The following is a 17,176-nucleotide window of genomic DNA, read 5'->3' on the forward strand; positions in this document are numbered from 1 at the left end:
AAATCCGGGGATTTTGAAATTGATTTTAGGATTTCGTTTAAAGAGTGCATAAAAAAAACGCTTTATCATTTTTGTTTAGTTTCTTTCAAAAGGGATATTTTTTGTTCGACTTATATTTCATACTGACCATTTAGTAACAGAATGCGAACTAAAAAACTAATTTTTTGAGCTGGTGTAATTTCGTCTAAATTATCTAATGTAGAAAACCTTTCTTAGGCCTTGAAAATATAACAAGCTTTCGCAACCTTACTTTTTAGACTGATACTCATCATTAGTTTTAAAAAACATGCATTTATTGACACTATATAGTGAACGCTATATGAAAATCTGTAGACGAATTCAAATTAAAAAATGCTTGAACATTAAACGATACAGAAGATCTGTTGCCTTACATTCAAATTAAAAAAACTGTCAATTCCTAATGCACTCGTGGACACTATTAAGACTTCACGAACCCCCGGTGGGGAATCACTGCTCTAGACTAGAGAGTCCGTGTATATAAGTGCAAAATCTCATGTGTTGTCGATAAGTTTTTCAGCAAAACTTTAAATAACGATAGAGCTCATAAAAAATCCGCCACAGTTAAATTTAATACAGACTCCATACACTTTCCTGCTGACGACGTTCTTGGTTTGTTGAAGACGACATTTTTTGACTGATGGGATTGAACATCCCGCTTGAGATAATAACGGTATTTCCAACAGCGGAGGCCTTCCACAAATAATATTCTGGAAATTCCAGAAGCCTTTAAACACTCAGAACGAAACGATAAACTTGTTTGATGAGTTTCCTGTGCCAGGAAGGTGTGCTGCTTGATCAAACCTATCCTTACCTAACGCTTATTTTTTAATATGCATATATACAAATTTAGGAAATATAACTAAACAATTAGATAGTCTGCCGAGGCCATATTTGATATTTAAAAACATATACTAAAAAGAGCAACAGATTTTTTTCTAAGGTATATTGACCCGATAAATTACTTGTCGAAATTTCTGGTCATATAAAAAAAAGTCCCTGAACTAATTTCGCTTGACTTTCAAAGAAAATATTAGTTGGAATTGGACGACATCCTGGCTTTTCCAGCGTAAGAGTTGTTTTTGCAGATCGTCTTTGAACTGAAAGTTACCTTTTGTGCGGACTGCGCCGGAATTTTAATCCCACCGACGAATTAGGTCAAGTTGACTCAATACCTCGTACGGCACAACTCGTGGGTGCGCAATTTTCCCGAGGATCAACTGGGCCGAGTACCGAGTACAAACAACTACTCATAAGCTGGAATAACGCTTTTAAAGTCAAACATTTGTTATGCCCGCCAACTTTTATAAACGTTATAAATATCGCACATCGTTATTTCTTTTTTATATTTCTACTAAATAAAGGAAGCGTTGAACATGGTAAGGAAGAGCTAAGCTTAAATCAATTTAATCAATCCCACCATTCAAGGCCCACCATTTAGCAAGCAGTTACTTCGCTTCCTCAAAAAGGACCAGCTATATATAGCTTTTTACCACCTTCTTGGTAAATTCGCGCATTGAGAAACCTTTTTAATAACATTATGATACCTTTGACCCTTTCAAAATATATTATTCGCCATTTTGGGGCTAAATATATTGCAACAATACAGTAGCTAGATAGGCTCAATGCAGTTATTTTCAACCGTTGATTCTGGATACTGTTAAGGCGTAAACTATAATAACGAACGAAATTTCGAGAGTGTTCGAGGTTTCTCAGTGATATGTAAAACCAGTTGCGTTGAAGTAGCTTTCTTCGACCTTTCAGTGTTTTTCTCATTTTTTGGCATAATCTAGGTTTTGCAAAATAACGATTTATTTTAGTGTATATTTAGCACCAAATATGTTGTCTGGTAGGTTTAGTGGCCTTCAAATTCCAAAACCTAGCATAGCATGGACTTCAGCTTAGCACCAGAAAACACAGTTCCTAAAGGATACTAAATTGCGAAAAATTTTAGTCGGAAAAGGATCAATACAAACTGCCAAAAAAAAAAACCCTACAACTTCTCAACGTAGGCTACACGTTTATGATCTCTCTCTTCACTTTGAAGCTAACCCCAAACAAACGGACACAATAGCATTCAAGGCAGCTTTGCAACGTCAATCAAGTCCCCGGGAAGATCTTCTTCGCTCGGCACAAAAGCGTACCGCAACAAAAAATCCGACGAGGGCCCTCTAGCCCAAAGCGACTGCCCACCGCTCGGCCAAATCAAATGGCCTTAAATAAAGGGGTAGGCTCTTTGATTTTAACGTTCATTTTTGGCGATGTTATCCTTAGGGGTCGGAAGTAACATTTTCTCAGACCCATTTACAAAACTTATTTTTTTTCTTAAAGTTAATCATCAAGTCTTTATAAACTGGTTTACTCGCTCTTTACAATAGGGACGCAATAGGTTCCTGCCGGTTTTAGAGTGGCCTTGCCATCAGGCCAAACCGCCAAAATCTGCGAAACTCAACCTCTCCACTCTGCAAAGGGGGGCGAACACTTGAGGACGACAAACAATGGCCACTCCGCCACAGAGTCCGCAATGACCACAGTAGGCTACTCGGCTCGAAGAGGGGGCTTATTAATTCTCGGTCACTTATTGGAGAGCCCGCGCTAGTTTAAAGGCCCGGGTTTTGCGCGGTCCCTGCGTTGCACGTATTTGTTGGCAATTAAGTCACTATTTTCAAATTTACTTGACTTGAATTAAGTGTTTTAGGTATACGACTTATGACTTCAAATACCTTGAGTTGAAATTAATTGTGTTTTTAATAATTGTTTTTAATAAAACTGGGTTATATTATTCTGTAAACAATCTGTTTGCTTTATGTTGCGAATTTACCAATTAACGTTTTATTTTATTTTTATGCCAATGATTGATTTGACTTTACTGAGACTTAAAATGTGTAAATGATGACTTTGGACTTACTTATTTTGCAAAAGAGTTTACTTGGACTTAAGTTATTTTGCAAATGACTTGACTACGACTTAGGTCATTTCAAAATGACATGTTTACAAACAGTTTTATACTGCTAATTTTTTTACCTTAAGGTGTAGCACGAAAGAGAACAAGGGGACTTTAAATTTGGCCTCCTAAAAATTGACCGGGGAAAAAGTTAAGAAAAGACGTCTAGATGTGGCTCTTTGAAAAAGTAAGCCGCGCGTTCGAATTGATAAGCGTACCTCTGTTAATTGTGTGTCGTCTTTAAAGTGGGCACTGTTGAGATTAATCCGACATAAGAAACCTTGGCTCATTTCGAGAGGGGGTCACGACAAACGCAAATGCGTGTACTTGTGTGTAAAGCTCTTGTTATTTATTTATCGAAGTGCCGCGTTTTCTGGAGACGACAGGGCGCGCCGAAACTTCAAGTACATTGAAGGGGCTTCGCAGTTTTTCAGCCCTCTCTGATGTGGCGGCTCGCTTTTCGGCCGACTTCCGATACCACAGTGGCCGTTGGATGCCACTTGAACCCACCATATAGCTACAGCTTGTTTGGCACTTATCGAAAAACGTTCGGGTGTTGTGTTGTGTGTACCACTCACTGTATAATGTTTGTATTCCAAATGGTAGAATAGTAAATCAGGCTCGATGTACTGCCAAAATGCAGTGTTGTAACTACTTAAGTCTTTTGAACAAAGGACTTCACTTAAACTTCCATCATTTTGCCAAATGACTTGGGTTGAAACAAAGCGCTTTTATTTAACATTTTGTTACACAATTGAGTTATTTATGTCAATTTTACGTAAAACGATTAGCTTGCTACATGTTGTTGTTTTTTCTTATTTTTTAGTTGACTTATTGCCCGAAGTTCGACGAGCAATTTTAAAAGCTTATCGTTTTTTTATAAAAGTGATTTGGCATGAGGTTGACTTGCTCTAATAATGACTTGAATTGGACTTAAGTCATTTCAAAATGACTTGTTTACAGCACTGCCAAAATATATCGGTACTCCACGTGTTAGCCAGTCAATTATCAAACTTAAGAAACTAAACATATGTTTTTTTGATTTCCATAAGGCGATTACTTTTTTTGTCAGTTCGCCATCGTTGTATTTGCTTTATATTTATGTTTAGGATTTTTTAAGTGTGAAAACGTTTTTTCATTGACGAACGAAAAAAGAATAATATGTCTCAAAATATTCTGCTAGTAAACGTCAACCTAAAAGTGTCTCTACTTTATTTGGTTGATTATCACAATAACATAGGACTATTATACGGAAACACGTTAAGAGATGAATTGGCAAAAACAAAGGGAAGGTCTCCGCATGCTGTATTAATATACCAACAAAGTCGGAAGGTGAATATCCACCTATCGCTTCATCTTGGCTTCTGACGTTATGGCAGGTGCCAAGTTTTGTTTTGGAACAAAAGCCATGGCAACTGGTACTTTGTTAAACTGGTCCAAAGCAATTGCGCAATTTGTGACTATAATGGAGAAATTTGACGACAAAGCAAGGCGTTCTACATTTCTCTCATGATAGATTCGTTATGTACGTGTTTACGAAAAATTCCAGCCGTGGAAAACAAACAGCACCTGGATTTTCAACGAAATGTCACTCGACGCCTTGATTGTGGAAGGATACAGCGGTGGGCGGAGACGAATTGTTGAACGGTGCACCCATCAGTCTGTGTGTGTTTTTTGAGGGAAATGTTTTTGTTCGCAAGAAAAACGACCCGATCATTGATCGTCGGAAGTTTTTAGGAGAACAGGGACTTAAAACGAACTCTTTACGTTGCCGAGAAATTCAGGTTTAAAATTGCTTACAAGGTATAGGCTCAGTAATTGCACTAAAACATTCGTGTTTGTACTATAGATCTCTATTAAATACAATAACTTAATGTTGGGCTGTGGGTACAGCGTAGGGACAATTCTACACTGTTGGAAGTTATATTTGTTGTTTCGCCGGCTTTCAGGCTCAATACCTTTGGTTCTCTTACCTACATTTACAACATTTTTATGCTTTCAAAAAGCCTTTGAGTGGTTTCCTGGTATGCATTTCCCTGCCTTATTGACGGTTCGTTTTGTTATACGGGTCTTGGAAATTAAAAGGTATATATATATGTGGTATGCAAAGGTATGTCGCAAATTTGTTGTTTGTTTGTTAGCCTAGTTGATTGTTCATTCTTTATCTCACCTCAGCTCACACTTTTTGTTCAATGCCTCACAAGTTTTTACTCTTAATATGTTATATGCCTTTGTTTTACCCCTGAACAAATAAATCAGGTTGAGATTTTAGCTTAATTTCTACTTTTTGCCTATTCGATAATTCTAAATTGTGTTTTAGTAGACATGCGAGTCTCATTATCCTAAAAGTATTTTTAATTTCTAGAAAATACCTTATTTCTGGAAACGCGAAACTCTGGTTTTGGTGGTTTACAGGTAAACGCGGATCGAATTTCGTTTCATTTTATTCAGCTTAGTTATTCAGCTTACTAAATGGTATGCGACTAAGAAAGAGAGCTTCGTTTTTTTAGCTTCATGCATATATTTTCCACGGGAAGTCACAGCCACAGAGCACACAGCATACAGCAAGCGAAAGCCTTTGCAAAACGCGGAGTGAGGTTTCAACAAATATAATGAGCAGCACCACTTTCGAAGTACACCCTAAGTGCATTTGAATTTACGCGCTAACGAAATCCTCTGCTGACCGATTTCTCTTATCTCGTCTCGCAAAAAAGAGTCAAACGCCGTTTTCTTCGATTTCCGTTTCTTCCGTTTTCGTCGTTTGCTTGTCCCCGTCGGCGGCGGGCGCCTTCACGAAAGTCCGGCAGCGGAAAAACAAGTACTGCATCACTTCCACCACCGTAATGAGGCTCATTCCCACCCACAAACCGAGCTGTCCGCCTGCAACACACCAAATAAAAGTTTTAATTTTAGCTGCAGACAGTTTTGAAAGCCAACTGGTAATTTATTCATCAAAATCATTTTATTATCGCCACGGCTGTCAAGCTATTTGAAACAAACGCGAGGTTTTTGCTGTTTAATTAAGGAATTGTATACCTGAGGCATTATGAACCTACCAGAGATAACGAAGTAGATGGTTTGACGCGACAACTTTTCACTTTTTTACTGAGTGAAGTATAATTTTTACATCGGGTGAGTTTTGAGGCAAACTTGGGCAACTATATATAGATTTATTTTATTGTTTTTAAATAAGTTTTGAACTAAATTATTTTCGTTTTCTTAAATTAGAACTATAGAATACCTTTTAATTATATTCACAAGCAATTTAATTTAAATCGCAATTTATTCTGATAAGAATGTGCATGGTAAATATATATGTGTGGTAATTTCAATATGTTTTATCATGTCCTATGCTTTATAGACTCCAACAATCACCTGCAAGTCGTTCTGACCAAAGAGTATTTATTCAAACTCTTTATTCTGACTGAAGTGCTAAAAATGTAAAATCCGAATTGTTAAGGACTAGAATTAACCACATTTTGCTCTATAATTCATTCATTTAGGAAAATAAATATAAATCTAGTTGTGCGAGTGTGGTGTGAGGTGACTATATATTTGACAATATAGGGTTAAAACTTAAAGTGGCTCAAACACTGTTATATGCAGTATAAGGTATGATGTCATGGGACAATCCTTCCACGACAAAAAAACGACAGTCAGTCTGGAAAAGCAAAGCTTTGGATTTCCACACCTGGATGCTTGTCGATAGCGAGTAATTTCGCTGTTAAAGGTAAAGAATAACTTTCCATATGACATCAAAACGCACATAGTATGCATTACTTACGCACTATACCAATTAGGCGAACTATGAAGTGGAATTACCTATATCGCTCAGTAGAGCCGACTCGTCCACTTTTTTCGATTGCGTTTCTTTCATGACGTTCATCTGCTCGAAAGCGACATCTACCGCCACGAGGTTTTCGGAGAAATAACCAGGTTTCACAACGCCCTGGTATAGGTTTAAGGTACATTATTCATTTTGGTACGATCGGCAGTAAGACAAGGCTGTTTCGCTTTTCAGTCAATTTTAAAGGTTACGTTTATACACCAAAAATACATACATTTCACATTTTCCAGTAAATAGATAGAGCGCAGTAAAATAGGAAGTCGGTGAAGCAAATGTTTTTTTAATTATATGCCAACTTAAACATTGATGGTGGTAGCCTAAGTAAGTATATTAGACGAAACATTTTGTTATAAATTGAAATGAATATATAACCCCTATTGAAAAATAAAAGCTTTAGGACTCCTCGTTATATCACTGAAGTTCCTGTCTAGAGTTGCGATAAAAGTTAATTGTTTGTTTAATTTTCTAAAATGTTTTGTCTATAAAGAAAGAATATAAGTGTCTACTCCCAAGAGCAATTCTTTATTTATCAACGTTTTTGTTAGTTCTCTGTAATGAATATTCTATCACTAATGGGGCTTTACCTAAATAAAATTAATTTAAATGTTTAGACAACTTTAGAGGATAGGTAATACAAATAGTGTATAGCCGGAAAATTACGTTTTATAAAACAAACATTAACCCCACACGGCAACCCCAATACTAGATTTAAAATGATGCAACGTTTTAGGAATTTTGTAAACGCTGGGCAAATATTTTTAAGTTAATATAATTGGTCGCTAATCGAAAAGCGAGCGAGTCGGGAACAATGTGACAAACAGAGTAGTTTTGAAATCAAAAATTGGTTTGTTACAACACGGAAGAGTGTAAGGTGAAAAACAATACAGGTAACAGAAAATTTACTCTTTTTGCCCTAATTTGTCACCTGACAGAAAAAAATCGATAAATATTCTTATAGTCAAGTTATACAACTGCAACATTAATACACAAGTTTACAGAACCGCGGTTCAGTCCTTTAGAAGTGATTTTAGTCTTTTTGCGCTAATTTGTCATCTGACAGAAACAATTCGATAAATATCAAGTTACACAACTAAAAGATTATTCTAGTCTTTAAGAAGTGATGGTTTGCCACTCTGAAGGCTTGCGGTGTATTAGGTCATACAAGTGTTATTAAAACATATAGTTACCTTGAAGAACTGTTGGTTTGGATAGTTTGGCTGAGAAGCGTAGGTGACGGCCACAGAGTAATCGTGGTACAAACAGGGAACATTGCAACCGCATAGGGACGGCGTGAGCTACCAACAATATTGGTGATGGTTAAATGAAAAGAAACTTTTTCAGATGTTGAAAATGAATAAAGAGTTTTTCGAAACGTTCCAAATCATACCTATACTTTTGTATGGGCTTTGATATTCTTACTACGAAGGTAAATCGATTGTGCTTCTTTTAAATATACTTGAAAGGCGATAAATTGATTACATTGAACGTATAACGTCAGACCCGTACGATAAGTTGTTAATTAGAAATAATTTGAATTTTCTTTCGCCCAAAATAACCCGAAACGCGACCAGAAATGCAAACAGTAATACAGATGTTGCAGTTACAACAACACTGAAGAGAAATAGTGGTATTGCAACAATACTGCTGATGTAACAACCTCCTTAACCCTTGTTAATCTCTTTTGTATGTACAACATGGGAATAACCACGTTTATAAAATTTTCTACATAAAACTTTAGGGAACCTAAATGTATTTAGTCAAGTCACGTATTTTAAGTCGAGTTCTTTGAAAACACAGTCTAAAGTGCATTAAAGACACGTCGAATGATAGTTCTAAGAACAACCTACTTGTATGCAAATCTACTTTACAACCACAAAGCGTGCGAAATTGACCAAAAAGATGTAATGTTTTAGTCATTTTATAATATACCCCATATATGCATTATACATCTAATACACGAAGTCAGTTCGGTAGGTTTACCAGATTTAAGGGTTATGAACAATTTGCCATGAAAATGTGTAAGCCTGTTTATTAGGATCTGTAAAAATTTCCTTATTGGAAAGGAATAGAGTTTTTTACCGAATAGCCTTCTCATATTCTTTGCGATTAGTAAAGCATGACAACCAGAATTATTTGATAACATTGGATCGAAGCCGATACACGAAAATGGTGAAATCTGTAGCTGTTTAAAACCATTTTTTTATGCATTATAGCAATGTTTTTCTATCTAACTCAGCGTTACTTGAAAGGCAAATTTATCAGAAAACAGTATTTCAATAAAGCTAACTAGGTTTCCCAGCGATAAAGCCAATTTCAATTTATCAAATGATGAAATACTAAACAAATTTATATTGTTTAAAATTTAATATATATTGATTATTTGACCATTGCAACGACGCCGTTTGGTATCTAATCGAATGGCCGTTTCTGCCATGAATATCGGGTAGATTTAAGCAAAATACAATGTATCGAACATCCCCGAATGTCAATCAAGAAGCACCCACGTCTCTGTTCAGCTTGGCGAGAAGGGGAGTGCTGCAGTTCGCCATCTGTGCGATCGTACACTCCACCACGTCTTCCACCCAAACCTCATAGTACTGGCGACATTCACAGGCGGCGATTACTAGGGATGTGACGCACTCTGTTGAAAACAACATCAACTGTCAAGCGGGGTGTGTGGGAAGGGGGTGTTTTGAAAGTGGGTCGATGCGTTTTAGGTAAAATCACGCACGTTTGTTTGCATGAAAGCTGACAACTTTATGACGCAGTCGAATAGGCATTTTTAATTGAACAAAATCAGTATAATGAATAAACAACACCTTTATGTTTATCAGTTGGGGATATTTTCTAGTCACCCAGCTAACACAGAGAATGAACAACATGCTGAATAAAAAAATAAAACAACCAGTCCTGAAATAGCACTGCTAAATCTAGAGTCAAACTTACGGAAATGCCCTCAGGCTTATAAAACTTCTACCGTATAAGCACTTTTAGCATATTTCAAAATATGTGCTCACCCTAAATAAAAAACCCGTTTTACTGCATTAATCACGGCAGAATCGGAAATAGTACCGGAACGCAAGCAGCAAAATACAACATTAAGAGCAATATATCATGAACTACCCAACTGAAACATACAGATACAGTTATACACAATGTGTATTTTGTGATCAAGCCCTTCTGGAGTCGTACTGGACAACGATAACGGCGCCCATAATATATACACAAGAGCCTTCGGAGAGGTTTAGCTAAATTATTCTTGTGTATGACCTACCCAACATACAATTTTCCATCGTGTAATTTTTAAAGTACAGGAGATCCTTTTCCCCTTTGGGGTCGCATACGCCCCACGGCTTGTACATGTTGTGGATGTCCTTGCGTCTCATAGCGACGTAGGCCTTGGTTCCAACCGGAATTGCCATTCCACGATTGGCCACGTTCGGTTTGTCCGCTTTGCTGTGAACCTGTACAAAATCGAAGGCCTAAACTTTTTCCATGGGCCCTTGAGAAAGCATTTTTGCTACTACAGCCTAAGCATTAAACACTTTGTCTTTCGCAATTGTTTTCTGTAATTTCTAAAAAACGAAACTTCCACATAAACTTTCCCAGTTGGTCTCTTAAAATATTCTTCGTTTACTATCTATGCAGAACGTTAGATCCTTACATTGTTATAAATAGAAACTGAAGATCCGTTTCGATAAAAATGCACATCACATTAGTTTTCGCCACTAAAGCAAGTTTTTCAAACAATGGTTAATGTCGCAGACTATAGATCGGGACACGATTCCTAAATTAGCTGCAAGGATAAGGTTTGACTCTACTTTCTCGAGCAAGACGTTTATTGCACAGAAGGTCAGTTACTATATAAGGCAAAAATACATGCACACCAAGTGCTGGCATTATGCTGCACAATAGTTCGGCACAAAACGACTGCGAAGATTAAATTTGTCACAGTACATATCTAACATTTAATGTGTTGATAATTCCTAACTGTGCTGAAACTAAACCTTAAAAAGCAAATTTAAATATAAACGGTTTCTGAAACTTTACCGAAACGGTCCCCCAAATTTCTCCAGCGGTTTCCCAAATTTTGGACTTGCAACTTTTTGGTATTTAAATGAAACACTTGCGGTCTCTTAAAACTACTTAGCGGTCACCCAAACCAAACCTTAAAAAAAAACTGTGTGTCCCCATATTTAGTATTTTGGTCAACCTAAAGCATTCCGCATTGTCGGCCACTATAGAATCACATATCTGAAATTTGTACGCTGTAATAAACAGAAATCAGATTACATAACGCGGGGTGAAATTTTCTGGCCGCTCTGCGCAGACCAGGCCAGTCTCAAGAAATCAGGGCTAATCAAATAAATCTTCAACTGCTCCCCGCAATATACTTATTCAAAATTCAAACCTATTTGTGTGCCAAATTAAATCTTTTGGGCAAATGACTTGACTTGACTTAAGTCTTTTAAACAAATGACTTTGGCTGAAATTGAGTGTGTTCATTAAGCACTTTTTTCGTAGAATTGGGTTATTAATCCTAATTTTTGCGAATAAAACAATTGGCTTTCCCTCTATTGCCTTTTTTACCCAAGAGTTTACCCAATTTAATAGCTTAGCGTGCAATGTTTATGATAAGGACTTGACTTGGATTCAACTTGCTTTAGTTATGACTTGACTGGGACTTGGTTTGTCATTTATTCAAAAAGACTGGGACATAATCATTTCAAAATTACTTGTTTACAACACTGTACATACTCACCAACCTGGAACCTAAGGCCGGCCTCGTCGGAGCCAACGAACGGCTCCTCGGTGTAATTCCAGTTCATAACATCAAGGTAGAAGGAGAGACCGTTGAACGAGCCACCTGCCTGCTGGCTCAGGTTTACCTTCGGGTCGGCGTTGAAAGTAAAGCACTTGCCGTAGTCGGTCAGGATCGGCGTGAACTCTGACGCCTTGCAAGCCCTTTGAGCGAATCTGCAAAGTTTTGTGTAACTCTTTATGTGTACATAAACTACGACAGAATCATTCTTACCCTAACAAGAAATTCACGCTTGCGTTATCAGCGGATTTTGTCAAAATGTTTGCAATCTAAAGGACCTTTTTTGCAAAATTTATTTGATTTAAAGTTAGGTTACTTTAGCTCGAAAAAAATATCTTGATGGTGTAAACGCAATCGACGGATCACCCCCAGAAAATGTTGTTAGTCATAAAATTCTCGAAAAATATGAAATTTTTTATTTCAAGTTTTTTTATTTTTTGGTAAAAGTGTCCCGTCATTGTCGGTCGAACAAATCAATTTGTCGGCTTTTATGTTTACATTAGTATCTCTCGCCAAACTGTTTTAATTTGTTTCATGCGAGAAACCACCTGTGTTTGGCAAAACGTTTGCATTACAGTACTAATATTCTTTGTCCACATAACGTTTTTTTTTACAAACATCTAAATATTTGGCTTTTTCTTACGTGGACTACCTTTTTAACTTTGCTTAACTGTGTGACCTATATCGGTTTGAATGCGTACTACCTAAAATAGGGTGTCAGGGTGTCAGGGTGTCAGGGTGTCAGGGTGTCAGGGTGTCAGGGTGTCAGGGTGTCAGGGTGTCAGGGTGTCAGGGTGTCAGGGTGTCAGGGTGTCAGGGTGTCAGGGTGTCAGGGTGTCAGGGTGTCAGGGTGTCAGGGTGTCAGGGTGTCAGGGTGTCAGGGTGTCAGGGTGTCAGGGTGTCAGGGTGTCAGGGTGTCATGGTGTCAGGGTGTCGGGTAAAATAACTCACTTGCAATCGATTAGTATTAAAAAAATACCAAACTTACAACTCCAACTTTATTTCTACGTACCGACAGTAGAACAAGGTTTTGCGGTCAACTAATCGGAATCCCTTCCTCGTATAGTACTCGCTCGTCTTGAAGCCGGGCATGTTGCTGAAAAAGTCCAAACTGTCGTCCCACAACGATATGTTCATACTCGCCGCGTACTCGGCCCAACTCGTGTCCGTGACTCGGTTGAGCGCGTGCATGGCGGCGAGTTCCTGGTCTGACTCAGGCGAAAACAGCCTGGGAGATTTAAATAAAAAAGTATTTAAAACATGGGGACACCATGGTATTACAACACTTATACTAAAGGTAGCCATTTTTAAAAACATAATATTGTTTTGAATACTTATTTAAAAAAAAAATTATGTGAGATTACAATTATGTTTACTGTTGTCCAAATATGCACAAGAACTAGAGCAGTGTGCTTCAACCGGGAATGCTGTATAGGCCTAATAGTGTTTAACCAGTCAAAGCTAGGGAATGCAACTGACAAAATGTATACAAAGGGTAAATAGTCAGTATTAAACTGTGACAGAATACATTTTTTTATTTATCTTGGCAAATCGAATAACTAAAAACCGCTGATCTGGAGATAAAGTCTTTGCAAATTCGCCATTGTATCGCACGTAACATTTCTCCGAATTAAAACTGTTACAGGATAAGCTCACTGTACGTTTTCAAGCTTTGCGTGAACTTTTCAGTTGAGTAACGGGCCTCACTACTTATTTGTCTAACTCTGAACCATCTTGATAATTGGTAACTCAAGTATTTAATGAAATATTAACACACAGTTGTTTAATATTTATATGGTCCTGCAGATCCCCTTCAATGTGAAGTTGCTTGTACTAACTGAATATGGCAAGCTTTGTTGTATTGTCTTCTCGACTTGTTCCCTTCTGAGCCTGTATAGCTCAGTTGATAGAGTGAAGGTTCCGGTATGGCCGGAGGTCGTGCGTTCGAACCTCACTGTAGTCTAGTTGTTTTTTCTAGCCTTCCTGGCTTGCATTGTTTGACAGATTCTGCGATGGCTTTTGGTGTATTATCTTAAGTATTGTGCGAATAATATTAATGTACATAAGACATAACGTAGCATTTTTTTTTGTCATTTCTAATATATTGAGATCAACTTCAGTGGAAAATTTACGAACGAGTTCGACCGAGAAAAGTCCTAGAGCTAGCCCTCAGCATAACGGTTTGGTAAGAATTGCTTTGATAAGAGTACAAAACACTGCTAATTTCCCATAAAGCTCTTTTATCAGTCAAAACGATCAAATTTCAACCGAATAAAATATCGCATTGTTAGACGTTATTTGATATATAAAAACCTTTTTATGCCATATACAAAACTAAAATTTAAGCATATAAAAGCATATAAATTATTTGAAATCTATATAATCATAACAAATAACCTACTTTTTTACCTGTTAAAATTGCAAAACGTCACTGCCGGGAATTCCAAAGATTCTTTGAAGTCACGTGATACCTCGGTGGTGGTTTTGTACTCGTAATAATTGGAAACGCGTGTTGCAACTTGCTGGATCATGCCGCAAAACATACCTTAATTTAAAGTTGTATATAGTAAGTGTTATTTATATGCTAGAGCAGGGGTTCTTAAACTGGGGTTGATGGACCCCTTGGGGTCCGTGAATTTGTTTTAGGGCAGGGGTTCCCAACCTTTTTCCTATCCCGTACCACTTGGACGTTTTCTAACGCCACGCGTACCACTTCTTGTATAACAGTGGTTCTTTTCCTACCGCGCCCCCCCTTTGGTAATTGTTCTGTGCCTCGCGCCCCCCTTAGATATTAAACAACAATAATAAGGGAAATTTGTAGTGTGAAGCGCGAAAGAAATTGCGTTTATTTGGTTTGTATTGGCTAAACCTTAATTTTCGAGACACACAAAAGCAGCTCGTGCTCGATATATTGGTTTTCACCGAGCGCCACGCGTACCACTTCTTGTATAACAGTGGTTCTTTTTCTATCGCGCCCTTTTTTCTACCGCATAACATTACCAATCGGCGCAATAAAGTCGGAGTTCCCCCCAATTAGTGATGCGCAAAAAGCTGTTCGTAGTTTGCGCAAAGCGCAAAATGTTTTGTAGTTTTGTTGTTAAAATTGGCAAAACACAGTTTGTGGAGAGGGTGGCATGCTGCACAACTTAGATCTTCTTCAACCATGTCATACTGTTCTCAATAAACACAGCCCAAAAGTTTGCAAATCGCTAAATTATGATCGTGTTTCTTCAGTTACTTTTCTAAACATGTGTAATTTTGATGTTATGCATAAGACAGCATACAAGCAGATTTAGTAACTAAAGCAACATGGAACTAATAAAACATTATAAAAAGTTAAATATGGGAATAAAGCTTGCTCCCCCCTAAGATTTGCTTGGCGCCCCCGGTTAAGAACCACTGTTGTAGAACAACTATTTTGATCGAATCATAGTTTTGCCTATTTTTAGCTTACAACTAGCATTATTCAATGCTATTTGTAAAATAAGCTATAATCAGTAGATGATATCTATCAAGAGCAACCGTTTGACATAATTAAAGCCCACTGTTCAACAGCGTTGTACGCTTTACAAAGCAAATGTGCTCCTTGTCGACAATTGCTATGACCTGTCTTTTGAAGATCGTAATGGTACGAAACAACAGGAATACTTACGTAACAATGAATTGGCTTTAGGGATTTTTTTTGTAAAATACAGACCAACAAAATATAAAGTTGTGAATCCAGGTTTTTGTTAAAAAAACGGAAGGTATTCGCGTACCACCTGGAAAGCCGTCGCGTACCACTAGTAATACGCGTACCACAGGGTGGGAACCCCTGTTTTAGGAAGTCCAAGAAGGCCTAATAGAAATGTTAGTGTATATTTAAGAAATCATTAATTTTTCAAAGAAAGTAGTTTAATTAAAAATTGAACGATTTTGCACTGAATGTATTTAAGACGCACTTCACTTTCACGTTTTTCGTATATTTGTGTTGTGACGTCAATTGATGACGTCATCTCTGAAAGTTTCTTCCCTACCATGTTCTAGTCGAAACAAAAGCAAACTTTAGGGGTCCGCGGTAAAAAAAATGTAAGAACCCCTGTGTTAGAGCATTATTTGTATCTGCGATGTCGGCTGCATTCTGTTTGCGGGTACAAAAACTCCAATGCATGTGACCAGTGGGGTGCTAAATCTACCTATATAAATTGCATCCTAATCTGGCCCCCTTAACTGGTTATAACGGCAAATGTCGCAGAGTTACACACGAAAGTTTTTGGGTGGGCTGAGCCTAATTAGTTGGCCATTACTCATTAGGAATATGCTGACAAGCAAACTTAGACAAGAAAACAACAGCCATTGTTTTTAAAATATTTTTAGGTCTTCATTTCTCTTATCTAAAAACGCAATTAAAGCGAGTTTTGATAATTCAAGTTTCATGAAAAAAGTTCGAAATTCAGGACAGGATGTGTACCTATATAATATGCACACTGCTATCGCGGTTTTGCTGTTTACATTACGCTTGTATACACAGGGCCCACTAAAGTGAGGCAATTAGCTTTAAACCAAGTTTTTAAATTGAAAATATGGGTTAATTGCAAAAAATCAAAACTCAATTGCATGTATTGTCTACCCCCATTAAGCACGATTTCCGTAAAGGCGTATTAGGGTGTGATTATAAACATGTGACCAACGTGATGTAGTGCATACGTTTTATAGACAACGCCCGGCAAATATCCCTGCTACTATTGAAAGTACGATCGGCGGTTTCGTAAAATGGGATTTATTCACAACTCATTCAAATCAAAAGCTTTCTCAATGATACGCCTACGCAATTCCAACGCTGGATAGTTACGCATAGTCACGTGTGCCTAAATTGGGAGAAAGGGTGTTTGGGTGTTTATGAAGGCTGTAAAACTTGTGTTTTACTTTTTTTGTTTGTAATGTCAGACTTCTTTTAGCTACATTATTCACAGTTTTACACCAAGCACATTTTGTCGGAGCACTCAATCGAAACGGTGCCGAATTGTTACAGCAAATCAGTTGCTTTCTTTTGGATCGCACCAATCTTACAAATCGCGATGAAACTTTTAATCAGGAAAAGTCGGTACTCTTTTAATTGGTTGTTGACCACTATACGATATTTTAAACTCAATTTGTGCATACAAAACGGAAAATCACGGATATTATTACCCCAGTCGACTATCGCAGCCAACTGTATAGCATAACATTCGGCTGTTTAGCATACATGAAACATTTACCTTCGCCTATTTCGCATTGTTAATGTAATATAACGAAACAGTTGATGCGCTGATTGAATAGGCCGCAAGACAAATCTGACAGTTACAGCATGAAGTTTATAGGACTTACCTACAACCAGCACGACCCAGAACATTCTTTGAATAGCAAAGCGGCTGCTCCACCAGTGTCCAATGCCATGGCACGACGTGCTGCCTGCAAATTCCTCCTCTGGTTTACAGTTTTTTTTAGTTTTGCAGTTGAGCTCATCGTGAATTTCGCTTTCTGGTTCGTACGGTTGTTTCTTCAGACCACACTTGCAACAAGCCAT

The 17,176-nt window shown here is 37.6% G+C and overlaps 1 protein-coding gene across 1 annotated transcript; it reads right to left on the reverse strand.

Moving 5' to 3' along the window:
* Positions 1-5,678: 5,678 nt before the first annotated feature.
* On the reverse strand, positions 5,679-17,176 carry LOC146133496 (bile acid-sensitive ion channel-like). The gene is made up of 9 exons (XM_083397767.1): positions 16,978-17,176; positions 14,041-14,176; positions 12,644-12,859; positions 11,576-11,786; positions 10,084-10,273; positions 9,314-9,450; positions 7,997-8,104; positions 6,785-6,911; positions 5,679-5,842 (listed from the first exon to the last, which is right to left on the reverse strand). The coding sequence occupies exons 1-9, from the start codon at positions 17,174-17,176 to the stop codon at positions 5,679-5,681; spliced, it is 1,488 nt and encodes a 495-aa protein (XP_083253893.1).

Source organism: Ascidiella aspersa, chromosome 9 (genome assembly GCF_963924565.1).
Source record: "Ascidiella aspersa chromosome 9, kaAscAspe10.2, whole genome shotgun sequence".
NCBI classification, from domain to species: Eukaryota; Metazoa; Chordata; class Ascidiacea; order Phlebobranchia; family Ascidiidae; genus Ascidiella; species Ascidiella aspersa.

Bases quoted from the DNA above. Each gene is read 5' to 3' on its own strand.
- LOC146133496 (XM_083397767.1), bottom strand. From the start codon at position 17,176: ATGGCTTGTTGCAAGTGTGGTCTGAAGAAACAACCGTACGAACCAGAA. The intron at 11,787-12,643 runs GTACGTAGAAAT...AAAACTTTGCAG, and splicing joins AAAACCTTGTTCTACTGTCG to ATTCGCTCAAAGGGCTTGCA. The intron at 8,105-9,313 runs GTGGGTGCTTCT...TATTGTTGGTAG, and splicing joins TCGCCAAGCTGAACAGAGAC to CTCACGCCGTCCCTATGCGG.